This window comes from Suncus etruscus, chromosome 1 (assembly GCF_024139225.1).
Source record: "Suncus etruscus isolate mSunEtr1 chromosome 1, mSunEtr1.pri.cur, whole genome shotgun sequence".
Lineage (NCBI taxonomy): Eukaryota > Metazoa > Chordata > Mammalia > Eulipotyphla > Soricidae > Suncus > Suncus etruscus.
The window spans coordinates 82,580,045-82,601,062 of record NC_064848.1 but is presented as its reverse complement, the minus strand read 5'-3'; the positions used below and the strand labels follow the sequence as shown (position 1 = coordinate 82,601,062).

The window sequence follows — 21,018 nt, the reverse complement described above, 5'->3', positions numbered from 1 at the left end:
TACAATCCTTTGTCAGTGTACCCAGTGGAAGTTGGGCTGAAGACTCAGGCAGCACAAAAGCAGTATATGTTCTGTTCCCAGCAGCTCCAAAGAATTCCTCTCTGTTCCAGTAACCATTACGCCTGATTGTATGGGAAATGAGCTGCATTTACAAGTATCTACCCTCTGTTCTTCAATATGTCCACTTGTCCCTGTGTTGTTGGGTTAAGTGCCAGAGTATCATAGATCAGTCTTACCTCCCAGCCGATAATCACACCAAAATATAACTAACTATACATTCCTCCAGAGCTGTGCTGCTCTGAGAATTCATTCATGCTTACGGTTCCCCTCACCCTCTTTACTCCCTCATTGTCCCCATTCTTTCCTTCTGACTCTCATCTAGTTTGAAGCTCGAAGCTTCTCTACTTCCAATGCCAGCTTGGTGCCGGGCTCTTCCATTTCACAGTGCCACCGAACATGCTTTCTTCGTGCCCCTGGCCTGCTGGAACTGACCTGCAACAAATGCATCCTTGTACACTTGAAATGTTCTGCATATCTGTTCTTTTATTATTATTACTAATTATTATTATTATATATTTAAGCACCATAATTACAAACATGTTTGTAGTTAGGTTTCAGTCTTAAAAAAGTACACCCCCCTTCACCAGTGCAACCTTCCCATGTCCCTCCTCCCCTACCCCCTGCCTATCTTGAGACAGGCATTCTATTTCTCTCACTCATTACCATTATCTTGATAGTTGTTGGTGTAGTTATTCTCTAACTGTGCTCACCAATCTTTGTAGTAAGCCTTCATATTGTGGGCTAGTCCTTCCAGTCTTCATCTCTATTGTCTTCGGATATTATTAACAGACTTTTATTTTTCTTAAATCCCACAGATGAGTGAGACTATTCTGTGTCTATCTCTCTCCCTTTGACTTATTTCACTCAGCATAATAGTTTCCATGTCCATTCATGTATAGGAAAATTTCATGACTTCATTTTTCCTGACAACTGCATAGTATTCCATTGTGTATATGTACCACAGTTTCTTTAGCCACTCATCTGTTATTGGGCATCTGGGTTGTTTCCAGATTTCGGCTATTGTAAATAGCACTGCAATGAATACACGTGTTCAGAAGGCATTTTTGTATTGTGTTTTTGTGTTCCTGGGTATATTTCTATGAGTGGTGTAGCTGGATCATATGGGAGCTTAATGTTCAGGGGTATTTGGGGGGGGTCACACCCGGTGGTGCTCCAGGGTTACTCCTGGCTTTGAGCTCAGAAGTCACTTCTGGCAGACTCAGGGGATCATATGGGATGGGGACCATATGGGGTCCATCCTGTATTGGCTGCTTGCAAGGCAAATGCCCTACCGCTGTGCTATCTCTCCAGCCCTCTCAGTTTTTTTGAGGAATCTTCTATTGTTTTCCATAAAGGCTGGACTAGATAGCATTTTCACCAGAAGTGGCACACATCACATGTCAGTTTGTGACTGGTGGAAAAGCAAGTAGATGTGTGTATCAATGTCATTATAAATATTAGGTGGACATGCTCAGCATGGGCAACGCCCCCAATGACACCAAGCCAGTCTAATAAGTACTCCCAACAACTATCATTAGAATTATTTATTGAGTGCTTACTACATGCCAAGCACAGCTCTTACCACCGAACTTGTACTCCTTTCATCGTGAGCCACCCCACCCACCCCTCAACCACCTTGAGAGATCATCATGACCCCCATTTTACTGTAAGGAAAATTGAGGCAGAAACAGCTCAGGACCTGCTACCATCAGTTCAGGGTCACAACCGTGTCGCTGGGTTGCAAAGCTGTGCAGTTCACGGTTGCTTCAAGACACACAGCTTCAGAGTCCAGTAACAGAGGCCCTGTTCCCTGGCTACCATCTGAGGAACTTAAAACTGCTGTGTCACAGGGCAGGGAGCCCAGGGTGAGGGAAGCAGGAAGGGAAATACCTGGGAAAACAAAGGAAAGAAGAACTATTTGCAGGGACCTGAATGATAGCACAGCGGGAGAGCCCGACCAGGGTTCAATCCTCAGCATCCCATATGGTTCCCAAAGCCTGCCAGGACTGATTTCTGAGTGCAGAGGCAGGAGTTACCCCTGAGCACCACTGGGTGTGGCCAAATAAAACAAAATAATACAAAAAAACAACAACAAAAAGAAGTCCTTGTCCTGGCTTCCATCACCCTGAGCATCATCACCAGAGTAATTCCTAAATATAGAGCCAGGAGTAACCCCTGTGCGCCACCAGATGTGGCCAAAACAAAACAAAACAAAACAAAATTTAAAAACATCTGCCCAGATATTCTTTCATTTTTTGTTTGTTTGGGTTTTTTTAATTAAAGACTTATTTTTTAATTAATATCTTTAAGCACCATGATTACAAGCATGTTTGTAGTTGGGTTTAACTATGAAAAAGAACAACCCCCCTTCACAAAACACAAAACAAAAATACCTTCTACACACCTATATTCACTGCAGCGCTATTTACAATAGCCATAATCTGGAAACAACCCAGATCTTCTTTCTACAAGGCCAACATTCGGGGGGAGGGGGCCTGGAGCGATAGCACAGTAGATAGGGCGTTTGCCTTGCACGCAGTCGACCAGGGTTTCATCCCCGACATCCCATAGGGTCCTCCAAGCCTGGCAGGAGCGATTTCCGAGCGCAGAGCCAGGAGGAATTCCAAACCAAACATTGGCAACCCTCAACTGCAAAGGAAAGGGAGGCAGCGGCGCGTGTGCGCGAAGACTTCCTGGTCACCGTTACTCAGCACTTCGTGGGTGAACCCAGGACCGGGGGGGGTGGGGGGGGCCTGGGTGTGGCCGGGCCTCTTCGAGGAATCCAGCCCCCGGCCCGTTCACACGCCCGGATCTCGGGCGCGCTGGATGGAAAAAGTGTGGCTGCCCCGTGCCCACTGGCAGGCGGCGGCGACAGACGCCCGAGGCTCTGGAGGGGACCTTTCCACGCCACCGAGCCCCCGATCCGGGCGCCCTTTCCGGAGCTCTCATGCACCTAGCGCGGCGCCCCCTTTTCCAGCCGGGTTTGCAGGAGACGGGGCGGGGCGCGAGGTGCGGGCCCGCCGCGCCCCCTAGCAGCGGTCCAGTTCGGCTAGGCCAGGCGAGGCGGAGCCAACCCCGGGGTTTGGCGGGCGCGGGAGGCCCGGCGCGGGCGCGTCCCCACTTTACGCAGCCGCGCGCGCCCGTGCGCCCCGCCCCGAGCTCGCAGCGTATAAAAAGCGACCGGTGCTCAGCTTGCGTCTGCAAAGCACCGGCCTCCTCCTGCTTTTGCGTCTCTCGGCAGTGCCTGTCACTCTCCAGCCAGCGCCAAAATGGTGAAGCAGATCGAAAACAAGGTACGCGCGCCCAGGCGCCCTCCGACCCGGGGAAGGGCGCATCCAGCTTGCGCGCGGGAGGAACCGATGTGGCTGCGGGGTGGAAAATGGGCCTTAGCGCTCCGCAGCGCCAACAAGCTTGGGCCTGGACGCGTACGATGGGCGCGCACGAGGAGCTCCCCGCCCTTGCAGGGCGCGATCGGGGTGTCCGGGCTTTCCCCTACGCGCGCGGTGCGCCTGCCTGGAGTTGCACCGCACCGTGCGCCACCGTCACTCTCGCCCGGGGATCCGGGAAGCCCCGATGGGATGCAGGGAGGTGGACGGGGAAGGTCTTCCCTTGCCCCCCTTGCCCTGTCCACATTTGCATTCGAGTCTGGCGAGCCTGGAGAGGGAAGGCCCCGAGCGGGACGCAGCGCGGGATCGCTGGCGGCATGGGGCTCTCCAAGGAGAGAAAAACCCGCGCGGGCGGCTGCTGCTGCCATTTGCCACCACCTCCGACTCCCCCGGGGAGACTAGACGGGACGACGTGCGCTGGATGGGCGCTGAGAGGGGCGGGGTGGAATGGGGTGGCACCCAGGGACTTCCCTTTGGGCTGTGCGTCCGGGACACCGGGTGCCCGGCGGCGCCCCAGGGCCCAGGTGGCCGTGAGGAAGTGAGGTCTGGGCCGCGCCTTCGGGACTGCCCTGCGTCCTGGGTGTTTCCGGCAGCGCCGGCTTTGATATGACTCAGCCCCAAGACAGACCTAAGACGGGAGGAGCTGCCTTGCTTGCCCTGTGCTCGGTGCCCTTGGGGTTAAAAAAAAAAAACCCCATAAGGGCCCGGAGAGATAGCACAGCAGCGTTTGCCTTGCAAGCAGCCGATCCAGGAGCAAAGGTGGTTGGTTCGAATCCCGGTGTCCCATATGGTCCCCCGTGCCTGCCAGGAGCTATTTCTGAGCAGACAGCCAGGAGCAACCCCTGAGCAACGCCGGGTGTGGCCCAAAAACAAAACCCATAAACCGCAGGCAGGACTTCTCTCTACCCTGGTAGGAAATGCCCAAACAAGCCAAGAATTGCACTGCTGGGTCGAGAGTGGGTGTTGCGTCCAGTCGCTCTCCTCCATGGGAAACTTGGTGCCACCCAGAAAATGTTTCATGTTTAAGGCCATCGCCAAAGGGGCACGCAGGGGAGAGAGATCAGGTTTAAGGTGAAGGAGCCAAAGCATCCATTCTGCCAGTCCTGCTCCCCACCCATCCTTCTACCCCATTCAAGTAGGACAAAGGCATTTCTGTCCTAGTGAACCCTCGTCCTCGGGTTCCTCTCCTCATCAGAAGACAGACATGCCCCTGGTTAGACATTTGCGAGTTGGGAATCTTATCAGCAACCACAAGTAACAATTAGAGGCGTTGTATCCTTGATTTTCTTCCTTAGGAGTTTATTTGGGGAAAGGGAGCAGAGTCTAATTTAGTCCAAGCACTGTTAGAACCTGTTTGGACTCATGGACTCATTTAGTATCTGACCCTAGTGCCCTACACATGAAGACGCTTTTCCTAGCTTTGGTGAATGTTTTTATTTATAACCAAGCGTTTAGTACCAAGCGTTCGTTCAGCTGATCCTGCAGGTCAGAGGGCAGTGACTGGAGTAAAGAATTTGGAAAAGGCCTGGGAGTGATCTATTTAGACACTGTCCACCCGGGCCTGCCCTTCCCTGTTCCTCACCACCTCTCCCCACCCCACATTTGAGCTAAATCATTTAGCAAAGAAAACTTGTCCCATTCTGATTGGAATAGTCTTTCATCATTTGTGATTCTGGGATTCTCCCTGCCCTCAGCCTGCGCACACATGTTGTTTGTCTAACCAATATCTGTTTCTACTTATTTTTAATCAGTTTTGTCCTACCTGGACTCATTTTTATTTGTCTGTTTTCCAACCTCATTTACATAAAATTAGCAACTCCCATTTGTTGCCAAGATAGGCTTTTTTGTTCATTTTGTTTTTGTTTTTGGGCCACACCCAGTGACACTCAGGGGTTACTCCTGGCTATGCACTCAGAAATTGCTCCTGGCTTGGGGGACCAAATGGCACAGACCCCGTCTGTCCTAGGTTAGCATGTACAAGGCAGACGTCCTACCTAGCCTGTGCCACTACTCGGTCCTCAAGATAGGTTTCTTAATACTGAGTTTTGTTTCACTTGCCACCCACTGCCTGCTGGTCGATCACTGTCTGTCAGTCAGGGAAATGAATTGTCCAGGATCTTAACTTCAACTTCATCCTTTTAATCCAACTGGTAAGACCCACTTCATCCCTTTAATCCAACTGGTGAGACCCGTTAGGCAAAGTCTTGTGTTCCAGGCCAGGATATTGATGATTCCCTGACTCACACCTCACCCATTTGCAACTTTAGTTCTGAGTCATGGCACCTCCATCACTCCTGCAGGAGGTGTGGGAAGAGGCATAGGAAATTGATAGGTAGTCAATAAAGGTCCAGCTTGGGCATCAAGGCAGCATCATGTTCTTGGCACACTTCCGAGGCCCTGAGTATGAGCTCAGCAACACCACCGGTGCTTGGTACCTTAAGCCTTACAATATGGCCCTATTCACCCTGCCAGAGTAACTGCAACCTGGCTTGTATTCTGGTAACACTTTGAACACAGTTTAGGGGACTCATATGTGGTTTGTCAAAGTTAACCATGCTACTTGTAAATGGTGGGTTCAGGGACCAGAGCAATAGCACAGTGGTAGGTCATTTGCCTTGCATGCAGCAGCCAACCCAGGACAGACCTGGGTTCAATCCCCAGCATCCCATATAGTCCCCCGAGCCTGCCAGGAGTGAATTTTGAGCGCAGAGCCAGGAGTAACCCCTGAGCACTGCCAGGTGTGGCCCCAAAAAAACAAACAAAAAAATGAAAGAAAAAAATGGTGGGTTCTACTTGAGTTTAAGCACCAGAGAGCTGAAGTTGGTGCCATTGGCTAAAGCAGTAAACTTATTCCTACTCATCACTCTTTCTACATCAGATGTAGATTCAAACTTCTGTCCTTCTGCATGCAAGGCAAACGCCTTACCCCACATCAGACACTTTTTACCGGAGCTCCCAGGTGTATAGGTAGATAAAAGAAAGATGTGTGACCCCCAGTTTAGGAAGCTATAGGGTTCAGTCTGGTTTTTTGACTGCTTGTGTGTGGTCTACAGGAATGTTCTGTGTGGCCCTGAAAGTTACTTCTGGGCCTGTCACACATTTGGTGTGCTTGGTCGTAAATGGTACCATTATATATACTGATACTGATACTGATATTTTTGTTAGAAGTAGCAGCTTTTTTATTCCTGCCATAGATACTATTTAGCAGTATAAAGAATGGCAATTACTTTTAATAAAAAAATTTTTTTTTTTTTTTTTGGTTTTTGGGCCACACCCGGCGATGCTCAGGGGTTACTCCTGGCTGTCTGCTCAGAAATAGCTCCTGGCAGGCATGGGGGACCATATGGGACACCGGGATTCGAACCAACCACCTTTGGTCCTGGATCAGCTGCTTGCAAGGCAAACACCGCTGTGCTATCCCTCCGGGCCCTTTTAATAAATTCTTGTTGGGGCCAGAGCAATAGCACAGCGGTAAGGTGCTTGTCTTGCACACAACCAACACAGGATGGACCCTGGTTCGAATCCTCGCATCCCATATTGTGCCCCAACCCTACCAGGAGCAACTTCTGAGTACAAGAGTAACATCTGAACACTGTCGGGTGTGACCCAAAAACAAAAAACAAAAAAATATTATTGTCTTTCACACTCTGGCACTTTGCTAACTGCTTTCTGGCCACTCATCTTTCTAGGAAAAAAGACTTAAGTTCTTGTCTTATTTACTTGAATGCATTTTTGTGGTTGTGGTTTTTTTGTTTTTGTTTTTGTTTTTTCAGAACACTTACGTTCATGATAAAAACCTTATTAATCTGTTGTTAGTTTCTGGGCACCAGAAATTGTGGATTGCTTCTTAGTAAGATAATCTTGACTTAATTCAAGCCCTGTATCTTTTAAGCAAACGAGCAGGAAGGAGAAAATAATTTGTCATGGTGTCTTCATATCTCTGTTGCTCATGTTTATAGTTAAGGCTTAAGGCCTGTTGCTTCCCCCCTTTTTATTAATAATTTTAAGTGGTGAGGTCAGAATGATAGTATAGTAGGTATGGCTCTTGCCGCGCATCTAACCTGGGTTTGATCCGTGGCATCCCATATGGTCCCTCGAGCACTACTGGGAGTAATTTCTGAGCATGGCCGGGGTAGTTCAAAACCAAATAAGCAAAAAGAAATTTTCAGGTAGTTTTTGCTTGATTGTCATTCTGGGTTGTTTCTGAGAACCCTTTTAAGTGTTTGAAACACATTCCATGTTGAAAGGAATTGAACCTATTTGAAAAGCATACCTGTCATTCCTTTTCTCCTTCTCCTGAGCTTTATCTGGATTATGCTTTGGTTAAAAAAAAAAAAAAAAAAAAAAAAAGCACTGGTCTAACCAAAAAGACCACCTTAGGGGGCCTAAGCCAATACCAGATTCTGCCTTTGGTCTCCCAAGCACCACCAAAAGTTAAGCCCTGAACACTATTGGGTGTGGTCCCAAACCCTAAAACAAAATAAGCAATCACGTTAGGGAAGGATTTGAGTGCAATTACTGAGGGAAATGAGTGATGATTTGGAAAAATGTATACTTTTTACACTTTGTTCTTCCTCTGATTCTCTATATGCACACACAGCTCACCAAATCTAAATGGAGGAAGACAGTTTATCTGCACCCCTGAAAGACTATGGCATGGGGGGTACTGTTCTCATATTGGTGTGTCCCCCCCCAAAAAAAAGCAATTTTTTTCTCTATATGGTAACTTCTAGACAAGTTACTATAGTCATAGGAACTCACTTTGGATTTTCCTCAACCCCCAAGTGTTATGTGGAACAGATCTGTTAGGAGACTTCACTTTCAAGGGAAGTTAGGGTTTGGGGTTTTTTGTTTGTTTGTTTTTGTTTTTATTAAACCAGTATGACTGACCTTTTTAACCTGAAGAAAATGTAGACTTCAAATAGAAATGTTTGTGTTTTGCTGCTAGAAAAAAAATGAGGTCATGAAATCTGTCTATACATGGATGGATATGGAGGCTATTGTGTTGAGGGAGAGAGATAGACATAGAATAGTCTTACTCATCTGTGGGATTTAAGAAAAATAAAAGACAGTATTATAATAATACCCATTATATACCAATGAGGGCTAGGACTAGCCCATGATATGAAGCTTACTACAAAGAATGGTGAGTACAGTTATAGAAATAACTACACTAATACCTACCATGACAATGATAGAGAAATACAGTGCCTGTGTTGAAGATAGGCAGGGGATGGGGGACATTGGTGGAGGGAAAGTTGCACTGGGAAAGGGCGTGTGAACAATTTATGGCTGAAACCCAATTATGAACATGTTTGTAGCCATGGTGCTTAAATAAAAAACTTATAAAAACAGTAATGACTTAAAAGTAACTCAGGGAATACCTTGATTGGAAATGTTGAATACCTGCAAATGAGCAGTTAGATGAGAAGCACATGATGGGAAGAAGGGATTCAGTAACATACAAAAAGATATATTTATAATCATTTCTTCCAAAAATTGAAGATAATAAAAATGTCCTATTATTATGGGAAATGTTCTCTTGAAAATTGTCCTACAGGGGCTGGAGAGATAGCACAGCGGTAAGGCCGTTTCCGTGCGGTTCAAATCCGGCATCCCATATGGTCGCCTGAGCCCGCCAGAGGCGATTTCTGAGCATAGAGCCAAGAGAAACCCCTGAGCACTGCCAGATGTGACCCAAAAACCAGAGAGAGAGAGAGAGAGAGAGAGAGAGAGAGAGAGAGAGAGAGAGAGAGAGAGAGAGAGAGAGAGAGAGAGAGAGAGAAAAGGAAATCGTCCTACAGATAATTGAATATCAAACCAGAAAGGAAGGAAGGAAGGAAGGAAGGAAGGAAGGAAGGAAGGAAGGAAGGAAGGAAGGAAGGAAGGAAATCGTCCTACAGATAATTGAATATCAAATCTGAAGATATTATCAATTAAAAAAAGAAAAAGAGGGCCCGGAGAGATAGCACAGCGGCGTTTGCCTTGCAAGCAGCCGATCCAGGACCTAAGGTGGTTGGTTCGAATCCCGGTGTCCCACATGGTCCCCCGTGCCTGCCAGGAGCTATTTCTGAGCAGACAGCCAGGAGTCATCCCTGAGCATCGCCGGGTGTGGCCCAAAATCAAAAAAAAAAGTAAAATAAAATAAAAGAAAGAAAAAGAAAAGAACTATGTTTTGATTTCTCTTGTTGCCCTGGTTTTGGTCATTACTGACTAATATAGTGCTTCAAAAGTTCTTTGGTAACTGGAAGGTTAGTTCCTAGGGTTTCAGTATCAAGGGCATTGGTGAATTATTCAGGCTTCAGAGTTTGGTGGCAGCGAATTTCTTGACCGTATTTGCTAATGGAATGTCTTAAATGTATATTCCTTATGCAAATAATATCTAAGGAAAATTAGCTTCTTGCTGAGAATGGTGTATTGAGACAAAGGGCAGAAATCAAAAAATAAACTGTGTATGCTTGTGGCTCTGGAAAATTCAAAGAAATAATACTGATGAGAGTAACGGTTTGGGGTGGTTGTTTCACATATTTTACCATATTTTAAAAGTTGGCTTTTTTTGTACATAAAGTAACCCTGTGATGTTTCAAATTGCTGAAGTCAGTGTCCCCTTTTGTCAATTCATAATCATTTAGTGACTATTTAGATAGTATCTGGATTTGAGGAGAAGACCATTAAAATGTCCCTTTCATTTGCTTCATTTGAATTTCAATAGATCACATAACAGAATACTTGCAGAAGATGTGAAGTGACAACACTATTCATTATACAGGTTTTATTTTATCAAGCAACACATTTATAAAAATCAGATTTCTTCAAAAACCTAGTTGCCTTGTTTTGGTTTTTCACTTTATAAAAAGGAATAAGAGGGTCCTAAAAGCAGGCATCTCTGTTATACTGTCACATTTCATCGAGAGTTAATGGGACTTTGAGAAATGCAGCCACTGACTGTGCTTTTCTGTTTTTTTTTTTTTTTCTAGAATGCTTTTCAGGATGCCTTGAACAGTGCAGGAGATAAACTTGTAGTAGTTGATTTCTCAGCCACGTGGTGTGGACCTTGCAAAATGATCAAGCCTTTCTTTCATGTAAGTGTTCAACAACTTTTACCTTGTAAGAGATTTTTATTTGGGGGCCATGGTCACAAAACTAGAAAAGAACCATTAAAGGGCTTAGGGAATCCCCTTCCTAGAGGAATCATTTGCTTAAAAGTAATATTACTACATGGAATTATTTATATTTATTTGACATTAAATTATTTATATATATTTTTAAAAATGTGGATGTCTTGATGGTTTTCTCCTTCCAGTTGAAATATGAATTCTGAAATTCAGACCTCAAAATTGACATGCCAGATTATTATATACTAAGAAGAATTTGACTCCCCCAGCAAATATATGTTCTTTATGTTTACCTGGACCCCTACCTGAATTTCTGGAACTGTAATTCAGCCTTGGATTTATTAAGAACCATGTATATGTTGTCTGCCATGACCCAGTTCTAAATATGTGTGGATTCTTCCTTTGACATTTTCCAGGCCCTCTCTGAAAAGTATACTAATGTGGTGTTCCTTGAAGTCGATGTGGATGATTGCCAGGTATGTGGCCAGAGCTGTGAGCATTGGCTTCTTTGAATTGCACCTGTTTTTATAAACATGTCAAGTAACACTAGAGCTATAGCATACCTCACTCAAAGTTCTGTTTCAGAAGAATGGGTACTTGTGCCAACTGTGAGTGTAATCTTAGGTGGCGGGAGTTAAGCATTTAAGTCTGAAAACCAACTGAGTGAGGTGTCTGCACCTTACAAATCATTGCTCTTTGCAGAAGCCTACCAATTTTTACTAACATTCTGAGGTGCTTAACAAATTCAGTTTGACTGTGACAACTCAATGCATAGACTTGATGGTATCACCAAATTGGAGGGGGTCAATTTTTTGGGGGTTGAGAGATGTTCCTAAACAGTCTTCATAGCATCTGGGGCCCATATCTCGGTTAGCTATGAGAGCCTGGTGGGGTTTCCTCTGGCCCTGAGGTGATGAAGCCCATCAGACCACACCCAGAAGACTAAGTGAATGCAAGACAAGTACTCAGTCCTTTTTTAAATTACATCTTCAGCCCCAATGGCTCTTTTGTTGTTGTGGTGGTGGTGGTGGTAGTGGTGGTTTTGGTTTGGTTTGGGGGCCACGCAGCACTTCGGGATTAATCCTGGCTCTGCTCAGAAATTATTCCTGGCAGGCTTAACGGACCATAGGGGATGCTGGGGATTGAACCCAGGTCGGCCACATGCAAGGCAAACAAATGTCCTACCCACTGTGCTATCACTCTGGCCCCCCAGTGGATCATTTTAAAAGTTCTTCATAAACAAAGATGGGTCTAGAGCATTTACAAGCCTATTCTAATCTTGGTTGATTGTATTACTGAGGTGACATCTGTTTAACAAAACTAAATGTGTTGTAAGGGTTTGACTTCATACTTTTTCTAAATGTGTATTTCTGAACTATGCCCAGACAATACCCCACACACACACACTTTTTCTTTTTTACTTTAAATACCATGGTTACATGGTTGGATTTGTTTCTCCCTACAGTTACAAATTTGTTCCCTGATTGAGTCTCAGTCATGCTAGATATAATCCCGTTCCCCAGTGCACATTACTCAAATATTGTATAGAATAAAACCAAGGTGCCTGACTAGTTCTGAGTAATTTGGGGGAAAGTCCCAAATGGCTTATTGTCCAATGAGTGAATGTTGGGCACCATTATGTGTGCACTAGATACTCATTGCTTTAATCCTTGGTACTACTGTCTGTTTTATCATTATTATTTTGGGCCCATCCCAATCATGCTCAGGGCTGACCTTCAGGAATCACTGGGGGTTAAGGAGCCCTCAGGAGATCCTAAGGGGTGATGGGAATCAAACCTGGGTCAGCTGCATGCAGGGCAAGCCTCCTACCCATCATACTATCTCTCCAGCCCACCATCCCCATCTTAAAGGTGAGGAAACACAGGAGGGTCAGTTGGGTTAGTTAAGTGGCTGGGCCTGGATTTAATTGGAGGTGGTGACTCCTTGGCCCTGGCTCTAAACTTTACAGCATGCACTCTTGCACAAGGAGAACCTGTTCTTGAAACAGTCTAAGGAAGATGCTTTCTGTGTGAAGGCACCTTCCCTTAACCTCACAGGCTGGGCATGGGCAGAGATGTAGCAATCAGGGCGTCCCTGCTTTCACTGCTGGCTTGGTGGCTTTGAGTTCAGGCTGGCACAAATCCTTTGAGCTTGAGTACACCTCTTTTTCCATGGACACCTCTGCTTATTTTCTGAGCAAATGCAGGTGCCTGTCCTCTGAACCCTGGAGGATTGGTTAGGTATTTGCAACTTTGTAAACCTCTGAGGATCTTCCAAAGCCAAATTGTTTGATGTTTTTGGTTGGTTTGGTTGGTTTTTAGCCCATACCCAGTGTTTAATTCCTGACTCTGCTTTTGGGGCAGGGTGTTGTGGGATCACTCTTGGAGATGCTCAGAAGACCCAGCGTCATTCTCATGATCAAACTAGGATGGGTTACTATTCAAGGCACAGAGCTTAGCTCCTTTCTGTCTTTGGCCCCTTTTCTCATATCCAGAGTTATGCCTTTGCTGTGACTTGTACTATCTTCTTTTGGGCAAGCCTCAAGCTTTCTGCACACACTTGTCTCCTAATCGCAAATAAGCCTTGCAATACCTCCTCCAATGACTAACTATAAACCCCATTTCCTGTCTTCTGTCTTCCCAGTTCTTTTTGCCCTACGCATTTTTAGCAGGGATTGGGTATAGATACTGTACTATATATTATTGCCTTGGTTTGTTTCCCATCTGTGTTTCTTAGATGCTAGGCATGTTAGGTTCATCAAACCATGCCTCAGTTTGATTCTCTGTTGAATGCACGTTAATGCAGCATTAGGGAGTTGTCAGAATTGGGTGAAATAATACCTATAAAATATCCAACATACCATGTCCATGTCCGGTACTCATTGAATCTTTCTTAGTTCTAATAACCCTGATATGATTTGGAGGTTGGGGGACGCTCCCTATCTTATCCGTGTTCTCTTGATCTAGCACTGCTATATAGTAGGTGTAGAAAGAATAAATGAATGTGGAAAGGTTGTTGGGCAAGGTTATTTTGGGTATTGAGTCCCAGAGTTGGGTTGTTTTGTTGGTTATTTGTGGGGATGGGGGGAGAGATGCAGTGGTGATCAGGGAACCATATGGATGCTGGGGATTAAACCCTGGTCAGCCATATATATGGCAAACACCCTCCCCACTGTACTATTCCTCCAGACCCTTGTTTGTTTGTTTAAGATAGAAACTGTTAGTGAAAAAATAATTGTAGTGGGTATATTTGGTAGGGGTGGGGAACTATATCCAGAAATGTCCAGTGGCTTATTCCTTGCAGTGCTCAGGAAACCATGTGGAGTGCTGGGCATTCATTGAACTGGGGTTGGTTACATGAAAAACAAGTTTATCCCTATGTTAACTTTCCAGCCCCCTTCCCACCCACACCTGCCTCCCATTTTAGTCTTGTTTTTTTTCTTTTCTCTCTGGGCATAGTAGCCAGAAAAGTGCCCTGGAAGGACAAGAGGGCCCAATGACTAAACTTTTATTGGAAAGTACTAATGTGTACTGAAACTGCAGTAAACTCCATGCATTATGTCATGTCATCCTCACTGTAACGATGAGAGCAGTTTTTACTAGTGTTTTCTGTCCCAACAGATCATGGGGTTGGGGATAGGGAGGAACCTGTGGGCTTGCCCCTGCTCTGCCCTGCCTCAAGAGAGTTCTTATCACTGAAACCTCCGGGAAATAGAAAATAAAGCTGCCAGGACTTCTGCATGATGGCGTCTAAGTCCACACACCCTGACCCAGTTACGAAACAGTACAGCAAGAGCCAGAGAGCTGGTACAGCAGTCAGGGCTTCTTGCCTTGCACACACTTAACTCAGGTTCAGTCCTGGCCAGTTATCCCAAATGGCCCCTTGCAAGGAATGTTCCTGAATGAAAAGCCAAGAGTAAGTCATGAGCACCTGGTTTTGGCCCCAGACAGCAAATAACAAAAGAGTCCAGCAGAGCCCATGGAAGAATCTGTCAGCTTTATTAAGTGATCCATAAGTGGAGCAGCATCATGTCCAGCAGAGGTGGTGAGATCAAGAGAACTATTGCAGGATAAATCACTTGCCTAAAGGACAGATGCTCCAGTGATCTTCTCTTAATGCTGATGCCAAAGTAAAAAAGTCACATTTCCAGAAGGGGCTAAAATTTCAGTTAGCTTGTAATTAGGACTTGACTTGTGGGGGCAAGCTATAGTGGTGAGTGGACTCTGGTGATGGAATTGGTGTTTGGACATTTAATGCCAAAAATGACTGTTATGAACAATTTAGTGTTATAATAAAAATTTAAGTAACAAAATATAGAGATTTTAAAAAAGACTTGGGGGCCAGAGTGGTAATATAGCAGGTAGGCTGTTTGCCTTGCATGTAGCCAACCTGGGATCGATCCCCAGCATCCCAGATGATCCCTTGAGCCTGCCAAGGAGTGATTTCTGAACTCAGAGCCAAGAGTAACCCCTGAGCACAAAAAAAAAAAAAAAAAAAAAAAAAAGACTGGCTTGTAGGACTGGAGAGATAATATGGGCCTTAAAGCTCAGCTCTACCAGGAATGATCTCTGAAGCACAGAGCCAGGAATAAATTCTGAGCACAGCCAAGTATAGGCCAAAAATATAAACCATTTGGCTTGGTTTGGTCATATTTGGACTTAGCAGAAATGATTTCATTTGGGGACCCATTTTGTTTTTTAACACCGTGGAGGTTCTAGTGACCTCACAAATTAGGAACGTTTGTCTTGCCTCTGTTCTGAAGATTTGGTGAACTACAATATTAAAGACTTTTTCTTTTTGTGTACATACCATTAGTAACTTTGTGCCGTGAAAGCATACATTAATTTAGCAACCTATTGCAGAGTTTCAAAACTGGACTAATTCCAGGCTACCTGGTCCCCCCAGAAAAATAGCAGCAATCTGTCCTGTTTTAGTCACCTGCCTATTCTGCAGATAGAGTAAGCCACAGGTAATTTCAAACAAAAAGCAGCTCGCTTATAACCGAGTGTTGTTCCTCAGGAAAGTTCCCAGTATATGCATGTGTTGGCTACTGGTTGCTTTGAAAGCATACAAGGTCAAATGTCCTTTCATTTGCTTTCTAAAAGAAGACAGGCGGGACAAAGATGATTATCAGTCATGCTTCTGAATATTAGCTCATATCATTAGACTTTCTGAGTAATGGCTAAAGCTCAGCCTACACTTATCCCCAAGTAGCATAGTTCCAGGGAAAGGGTCACTTGACATTTGATCAGGAAGAAATTTATTTTTTTAGGTGTAACAGGTATAGTATGGACAGAAAATACAGAACAAAGGTAAAGTGTTATACTCAGGACAGAGAATAAATAGACTAACCTTTTGATGACAGATTCTGCTTCCACAACTACCTACCCCTGTCAGTTTTTTTTTTTTTTTAAGGAAATGAATTAGGACACTAATTAAAATCTGTTGTCTCTGTAGCTTTTTAGAGTGCCACAGTTACTGTTTTGATGAGAACTGAATTGCCAGTGTCATTATTAACTCATGTTTGTTTCAAAGCTATTTTGGTATGTGGGGTGCTAAGCTTAGAAATAGATGAAACTGAATTGAACTAAGGTTAAGTGCATTGTTATAATGGGAAAATGGACGAAACAACAGTCCTGTGGTTGCCAGGGTGTAGAGGAGAGGAACCTTAGAGGATAAGACACAGTTGGTTCATGCACTGGAACTCACGGAACTGGGCCATCACCTGCCAACAGTGCATTTTACTCTGTAAATATTTAACTTCATCTGTTTACAGATTAATAGGGAGTAGACTAACTTTGTTTATTAAGTAAAGAAAGTAAAAAAAAAAAAATACTAAACAGGATCAATAGTACTCATGTTTTGATTTTGGTGGGGACAGGCCAGTGGCAAGGATCAAACCCAGGGCCTTGCACATGCCAGTTAGATATGTCCTGCCACTTAAGCCATATTCCCAGAATTAAGAATGGTTGGGATGGGGTGGGGAGTCAGAATGTGGCTCAAAAACTGGTTTGAGTTTTGGGCCACACCCAGCAATGCTCAGGAATTACTCCTGACTCTGCAGTCAGGAATCAGCTCCTGGCAGTGCTTGGGGACCCTATGGGATGCAGGTTAGAAGTGTGCAGAGAAGAGAAAATAATGTAAATGCCAAAGGCCTAGTATGATAGGTCATTATGGAATGCTGTGCCGCTGTTAAAAACTTTCACACCCGGTGAAAGGTAATTCATCCTTAATGCTTTCACTTAAAACTTGCAAGATTCTACCATTAACTCTAAGCCTAAGGACTTCTCTGACAGCATTATCTAGTTTCAGGGTATTCTAAATTCAAGATTATTAGAGGCATGCAAGAATGCTGGTCACTAGTGAGGAATGAAGCCTTCCAGACCCTGCCTGACTATGGCTAAATTATCACTTCTCTTGATTAAGGCCCTGGTTTTCTTCCTTTTTTTTTTTTTTTTTTTTTTTTTTTTTGGCAGGGGGTGGTAGTCCACACACAGCAGTGCTCAGGGGACCCAATGGGATGTCAGGGTTCAAAGCTGGGTCAGCCCAGTGCAAGGACAAGTGGCCCTTCCCACTATCCTATCACTCGGCCCAGTCCCCATTTTTTTCTGCTGGAAAAGCTTTTTCTTAGGTTCTGTTTGAAACCCTGGAAAAAATGGGGAAATTTTTTTCTTTATATTTTTTCTTATATTACATTTTTGGGGAGGAGTGTCATACTTGGCAGCGCTCAGGGGTTACTCCTGGCTTTGCACTCAGAAATCGCTCCTGGCAGCCTCCGGGGTCCATATGGGATGCTGGGATTTGAACTGTCAGTTCTGGATCGGCTGTGTGCAAGGCAAATGCCCTACCGCTTTGCTTTCTCTCCAGCCCCTCCTTATATTACTTGACTTGGGGTTTGGGGTTGACTTAAGTGGTGTCAAAAGGCCCAAGGGTGGGGTTGGGACCCTCCTGTTAATTCTTACCTATGTTGGCTGCAGGCAGTTTAATGATTGAGTCCAGCAGTGATTGGGGGACCATGTAGTTCTGGCATATGTCTTACGTATGATACTTAATATTGTCAAGATATAAGCATTTTATTTGATACCTTCAAAAAGAGTGTGTTTTAAAAGACCTTCATTGGGTTTTAATAAAATTTAATTATAAGATTTTAGCAGATTTGAGTGAGAAAGAGAATACAGGAGATAAGGCACTTTGCATGCAGCTAACCCTGATTTGATCTCTAGAACCCCATACTGTCATCCCCTGAGCATGGTCAGGAGTCACCCTGAGCAGCACCTGATATTGTTCCCAACCCCTCCACTAAATAATATAGCATGGAGCTAGGGTGCTTGCCTTGTGGGTGAGATTGGTTTGATACCTCCTACATCCTTTCTGTTCCCCTGAGCTCTATCAAGAGTAATCCCAGAGTGCAGAGTGAGGTGTTAAGCCCTGAGTCACCCACTGGGTGTCCCCCTCAATCCCCCCAAAGAAAAAATATATAAAAAATTTGAGTTTTATGCTAGCTACTTCAAAAATATCAGGGAAGTAATCTCATTTGGGATCACATCTGTTACAGCACTCAGTGCCCATACTCTTTTGTTTTTATCCCATCTCAGGACGTTGCTTCAGAGTGTGAAGTCAAATGCATGCCAACATTCCAGTTTTTCAAAAAGGGACAAAAGGTACGTACCTATATGACCTTGGGGAAAAGAACTGATGAGGGCAGGAGATTAGTACAGCAGATACGATGCTTGACTTGCACACTGCCAACCCAGGATTTGTTCCCCATTGTCCTGAGCCACCATGAGTGATCCCTGAGCATAGTAATGAGCACCAAAGAATGTGGCTCCAAAAAAAAAAATTTACCAGGAAAAATGTGTCTCTGTTTTCTCCCAGAAAGAATATTTCAGTGTCATTCTTCATTGATTCAGTTACATGATATAATAGTTAATGGAAAACTGCTTTTTTCTTTTTAGACTTGCTCACCCTGTAATTTGTTGTTTCATCTTTCAAGTAGAAAACGCATGTCTTTAATACTTTTATGCCAGTGCTGTTTAAGCAATATGCAGTTGTGAGTCACTGGTGGTACACACTGCCGTCGAGGTATCAGTGACAAATTTATTAAGGCCAGATCATGCAGTGAATAAGGCACTTGAATTGCATCTTGATGAACTGGTTCAGTTCTAGCATTATGTTTGGTTTCCTGCACACAGCCAGGAACAAGTCCACAGTTAGACATGCACCAAGCTATACATATATTCTTATTGTGGTTCCTGATAAGAATCTAAAAGAAAAAAAAAGATGTATTTGTCCCCCCCAAGAAAGTTATATGTCGGGCCAGAGCAATAGTATAGCAAGTAGTTGTAAGTATTTGCCTTGTATATGGACAGGCAAGGTTCAGTCACCAGCATTCTCTATGCCTCTCTTGAGTCAGCCAGGACTAACTCCTAAGCACCATTAGGTGTGGCCCCAATTTAAAAAAAAAAAAGAAAAAGACTTATGTGTAAGTCTTGACTTTTTGAAAGTCAAAAACATTCAGTGGTATTTTTGGTTTGGGGACCACACTGATGGTGTGCTGAGCACCATGTATGGCATCATGGATAGAAAAAGGTTGGGCAGCATTGCATGGTAATTTAACCCCTGTACTCTCTCTAATCCCTAAGGATGTTAATTTTAAAATCCTTCCTTCTTTCCTTCTCATTCTTACCCCGTCCTGCTACCATATGCTCAAAATAGGAATGACTCCTCTTATCTAATATCAATTCAATATTCTCTTAACAGGTGGGTGAATTTTCTGGAGCAAATAAGGAAAAACTTGAAGCCACCATTAATGAATACGTCTAATCACATTTTCGAGAACATTATTCATCAGTTGTAATTTTTTTTTTTTTTTACAAAAAATGAGATCACATATGAAGACTATATGACCAACTACCATTGATTGTAACAATAAATATTAATTGTACCCTTTTTAAAACTGTCTAGTGTCTAACTGGCTATTGTTTATTGGGATGGCGGGACCCTCCCATGCAGTGCAAGGAACCCATGCAGAACAGTGGGACTTGAACTTTCCAATCAGATGCTTGATAGCAGGTGCTTTAAACCCAGAGCTATTCCTCTGGGGCCCTGAATATTGTATTCTGATCTACAAAGCAAGGACCATGATTCTGCCTGAAGGATCAGCATGACCCATAGCAACATTGTGAAAAGATTGTTTATCTCCAATAGAGGTTTCTGTGCCAAGGAGTGCAGGGAGCTAGGGATGTAGCTCAGTCTGATCTGGGTTTGATCCCAGCACTGCAAAAAATACATAAGCTAGAAAGAACTGGCTAACGTGCTTTGATTCTTGGCACTGCGTATAGTCCCCCAAACACTTCGGGGATGATCCTTGAGCACCACAAGGTGTGGTGCAAAAATCATTTTTAAAAAATGCTTTTTGATTTCTCACAAATTCCCTCAAACAAATTGATTTTCTAGGTCCAAGAGTATTCTCAGTCTAGCTTTCTCCAGAAATAATATTAGTGTTAAACACACAACAGAGCACAATGATGGAAATTGGAGTTAACATTATGCCATGCACTACCATGACCTTGAGAATTAGGATACCAGGCACCCCCTATGAAGTCAAAAGCCCTTGTAAGATTTTATATTACCCCAAGTTTTCCAATATTTGCTGTTGGCATGAAGCCTTAACCAAAAGTCAGTTTAACATATGTAGTATTTCTAGTCTTTAGGAGGTAAGTAAGGGTTCGGCCTTATCTGTTTGTTCTCATGGCTTTTTCAAGGACTACAGATAACAGTGAATGGGAGAGGGGCCGGAGAGATAGCATGGAGGTAAGCTGTTTGCCTTTCATGCAGAAGGTCACTGGTTCGAATCCCAGCATCCCATATGGTCCCCCAAGCCTGCCAGGAGTGATTTCTGAGCGTAGACCTGGAGTAACCCCTGAGCGCTGCCAGGTGTCATTCAAAAACCAAAAACAAAACAAAACAAGAAAACAACTGAAAAACAAGTGAATGGGAGAATATATGCAATGCAGGGGGTTGACCGGCTTTGTGCTTAACTTAGCCCCTGTTCTATCACTTTGGCCCTATATTCTTATAATAAAGATAAAGCAGAAAAGCCTGCTGTGTTCCTATGTTCATCACAGTACTATTTACAACAGCCAGAATCTGGAAACAATCCTACTGCCCAAGAACAGATGAGTGGCTAAAGGAACTGATATGTCTACACAATGGAATACTACACAGCAGTTAGGAAAAATGGAGTCATGAAATTTGCTTATACATGGATGGAGATGGATATGGAGAGGGAAATGAAAAGAATGATCTTACTCATTTGAGAGATATAAGGGGAAAAGATATATGGCAATAATATTAGCAGTAAGGCGTCTGCCTTGCAAATGCTAACCCAGGATGGATCCCCCAGCGTCCCCTATGGTCACTCAAGCCAGGAGCGATTTCTGAGCACATAGCCAAGA

At 44.1% G+C, this 21,018-nt stretch overlaps 1 protein-coding gene across 1 annotated transcript; it reads left to right on the top strand.

Moving 5' to 3' along the window:
- Nucleotides 1-3,265: 3,265 nt before the first annotated feature.
- TXN (thioredoxin) lies at nucleotides 3,266-19,520 on the top strand. Its single transcript, XM_049785074.1, has 5 exons — nucleotides 3,266-3,353; nucleotides 10,424-10,528; nucleotides 10,978-11,037; nucleotides 18,157-18,222; nucleotides 19,322-19,520. Exons 1-5 carry the CDS (start codon nucleotides 3,330-3,332, stop codon nucleotides 19,382-19,384), a joined length of 318 nt encoding a protein of 105 aa, XP_049641031.1. The 5' UTR covers nucleotides 3,266-3,329; the 3' UTR covers nucleotides 19,385-19,520.
- The last annotated feature ends 1,498 nt before the right edge of the window (nucleotides 19,521-21,018 follow it).

Bases quoted from the DNA above. Each gene is read 5' to 3' on its own strand.
- TXN (XM_049785074.1), top strand. From the start codon at position 3,330: ATGGTGAAGCAGATCGAAAACAAG. The intron at 10,529-10,977 runs GTAAGTGTTCAA...GACATTTTCCAG, and splicing joins TGATCAAGCCTTTCTTTCAT to GCCCTCTCTGAAAAGTATAC. The intron at 18,223-19,321 runs GTACGTACCTAT...TTCTCTTAACAG, and splicing joins TTTTCAAAAAGGGACAAAAG to GTGGGTGAATTTTCTGGAGC.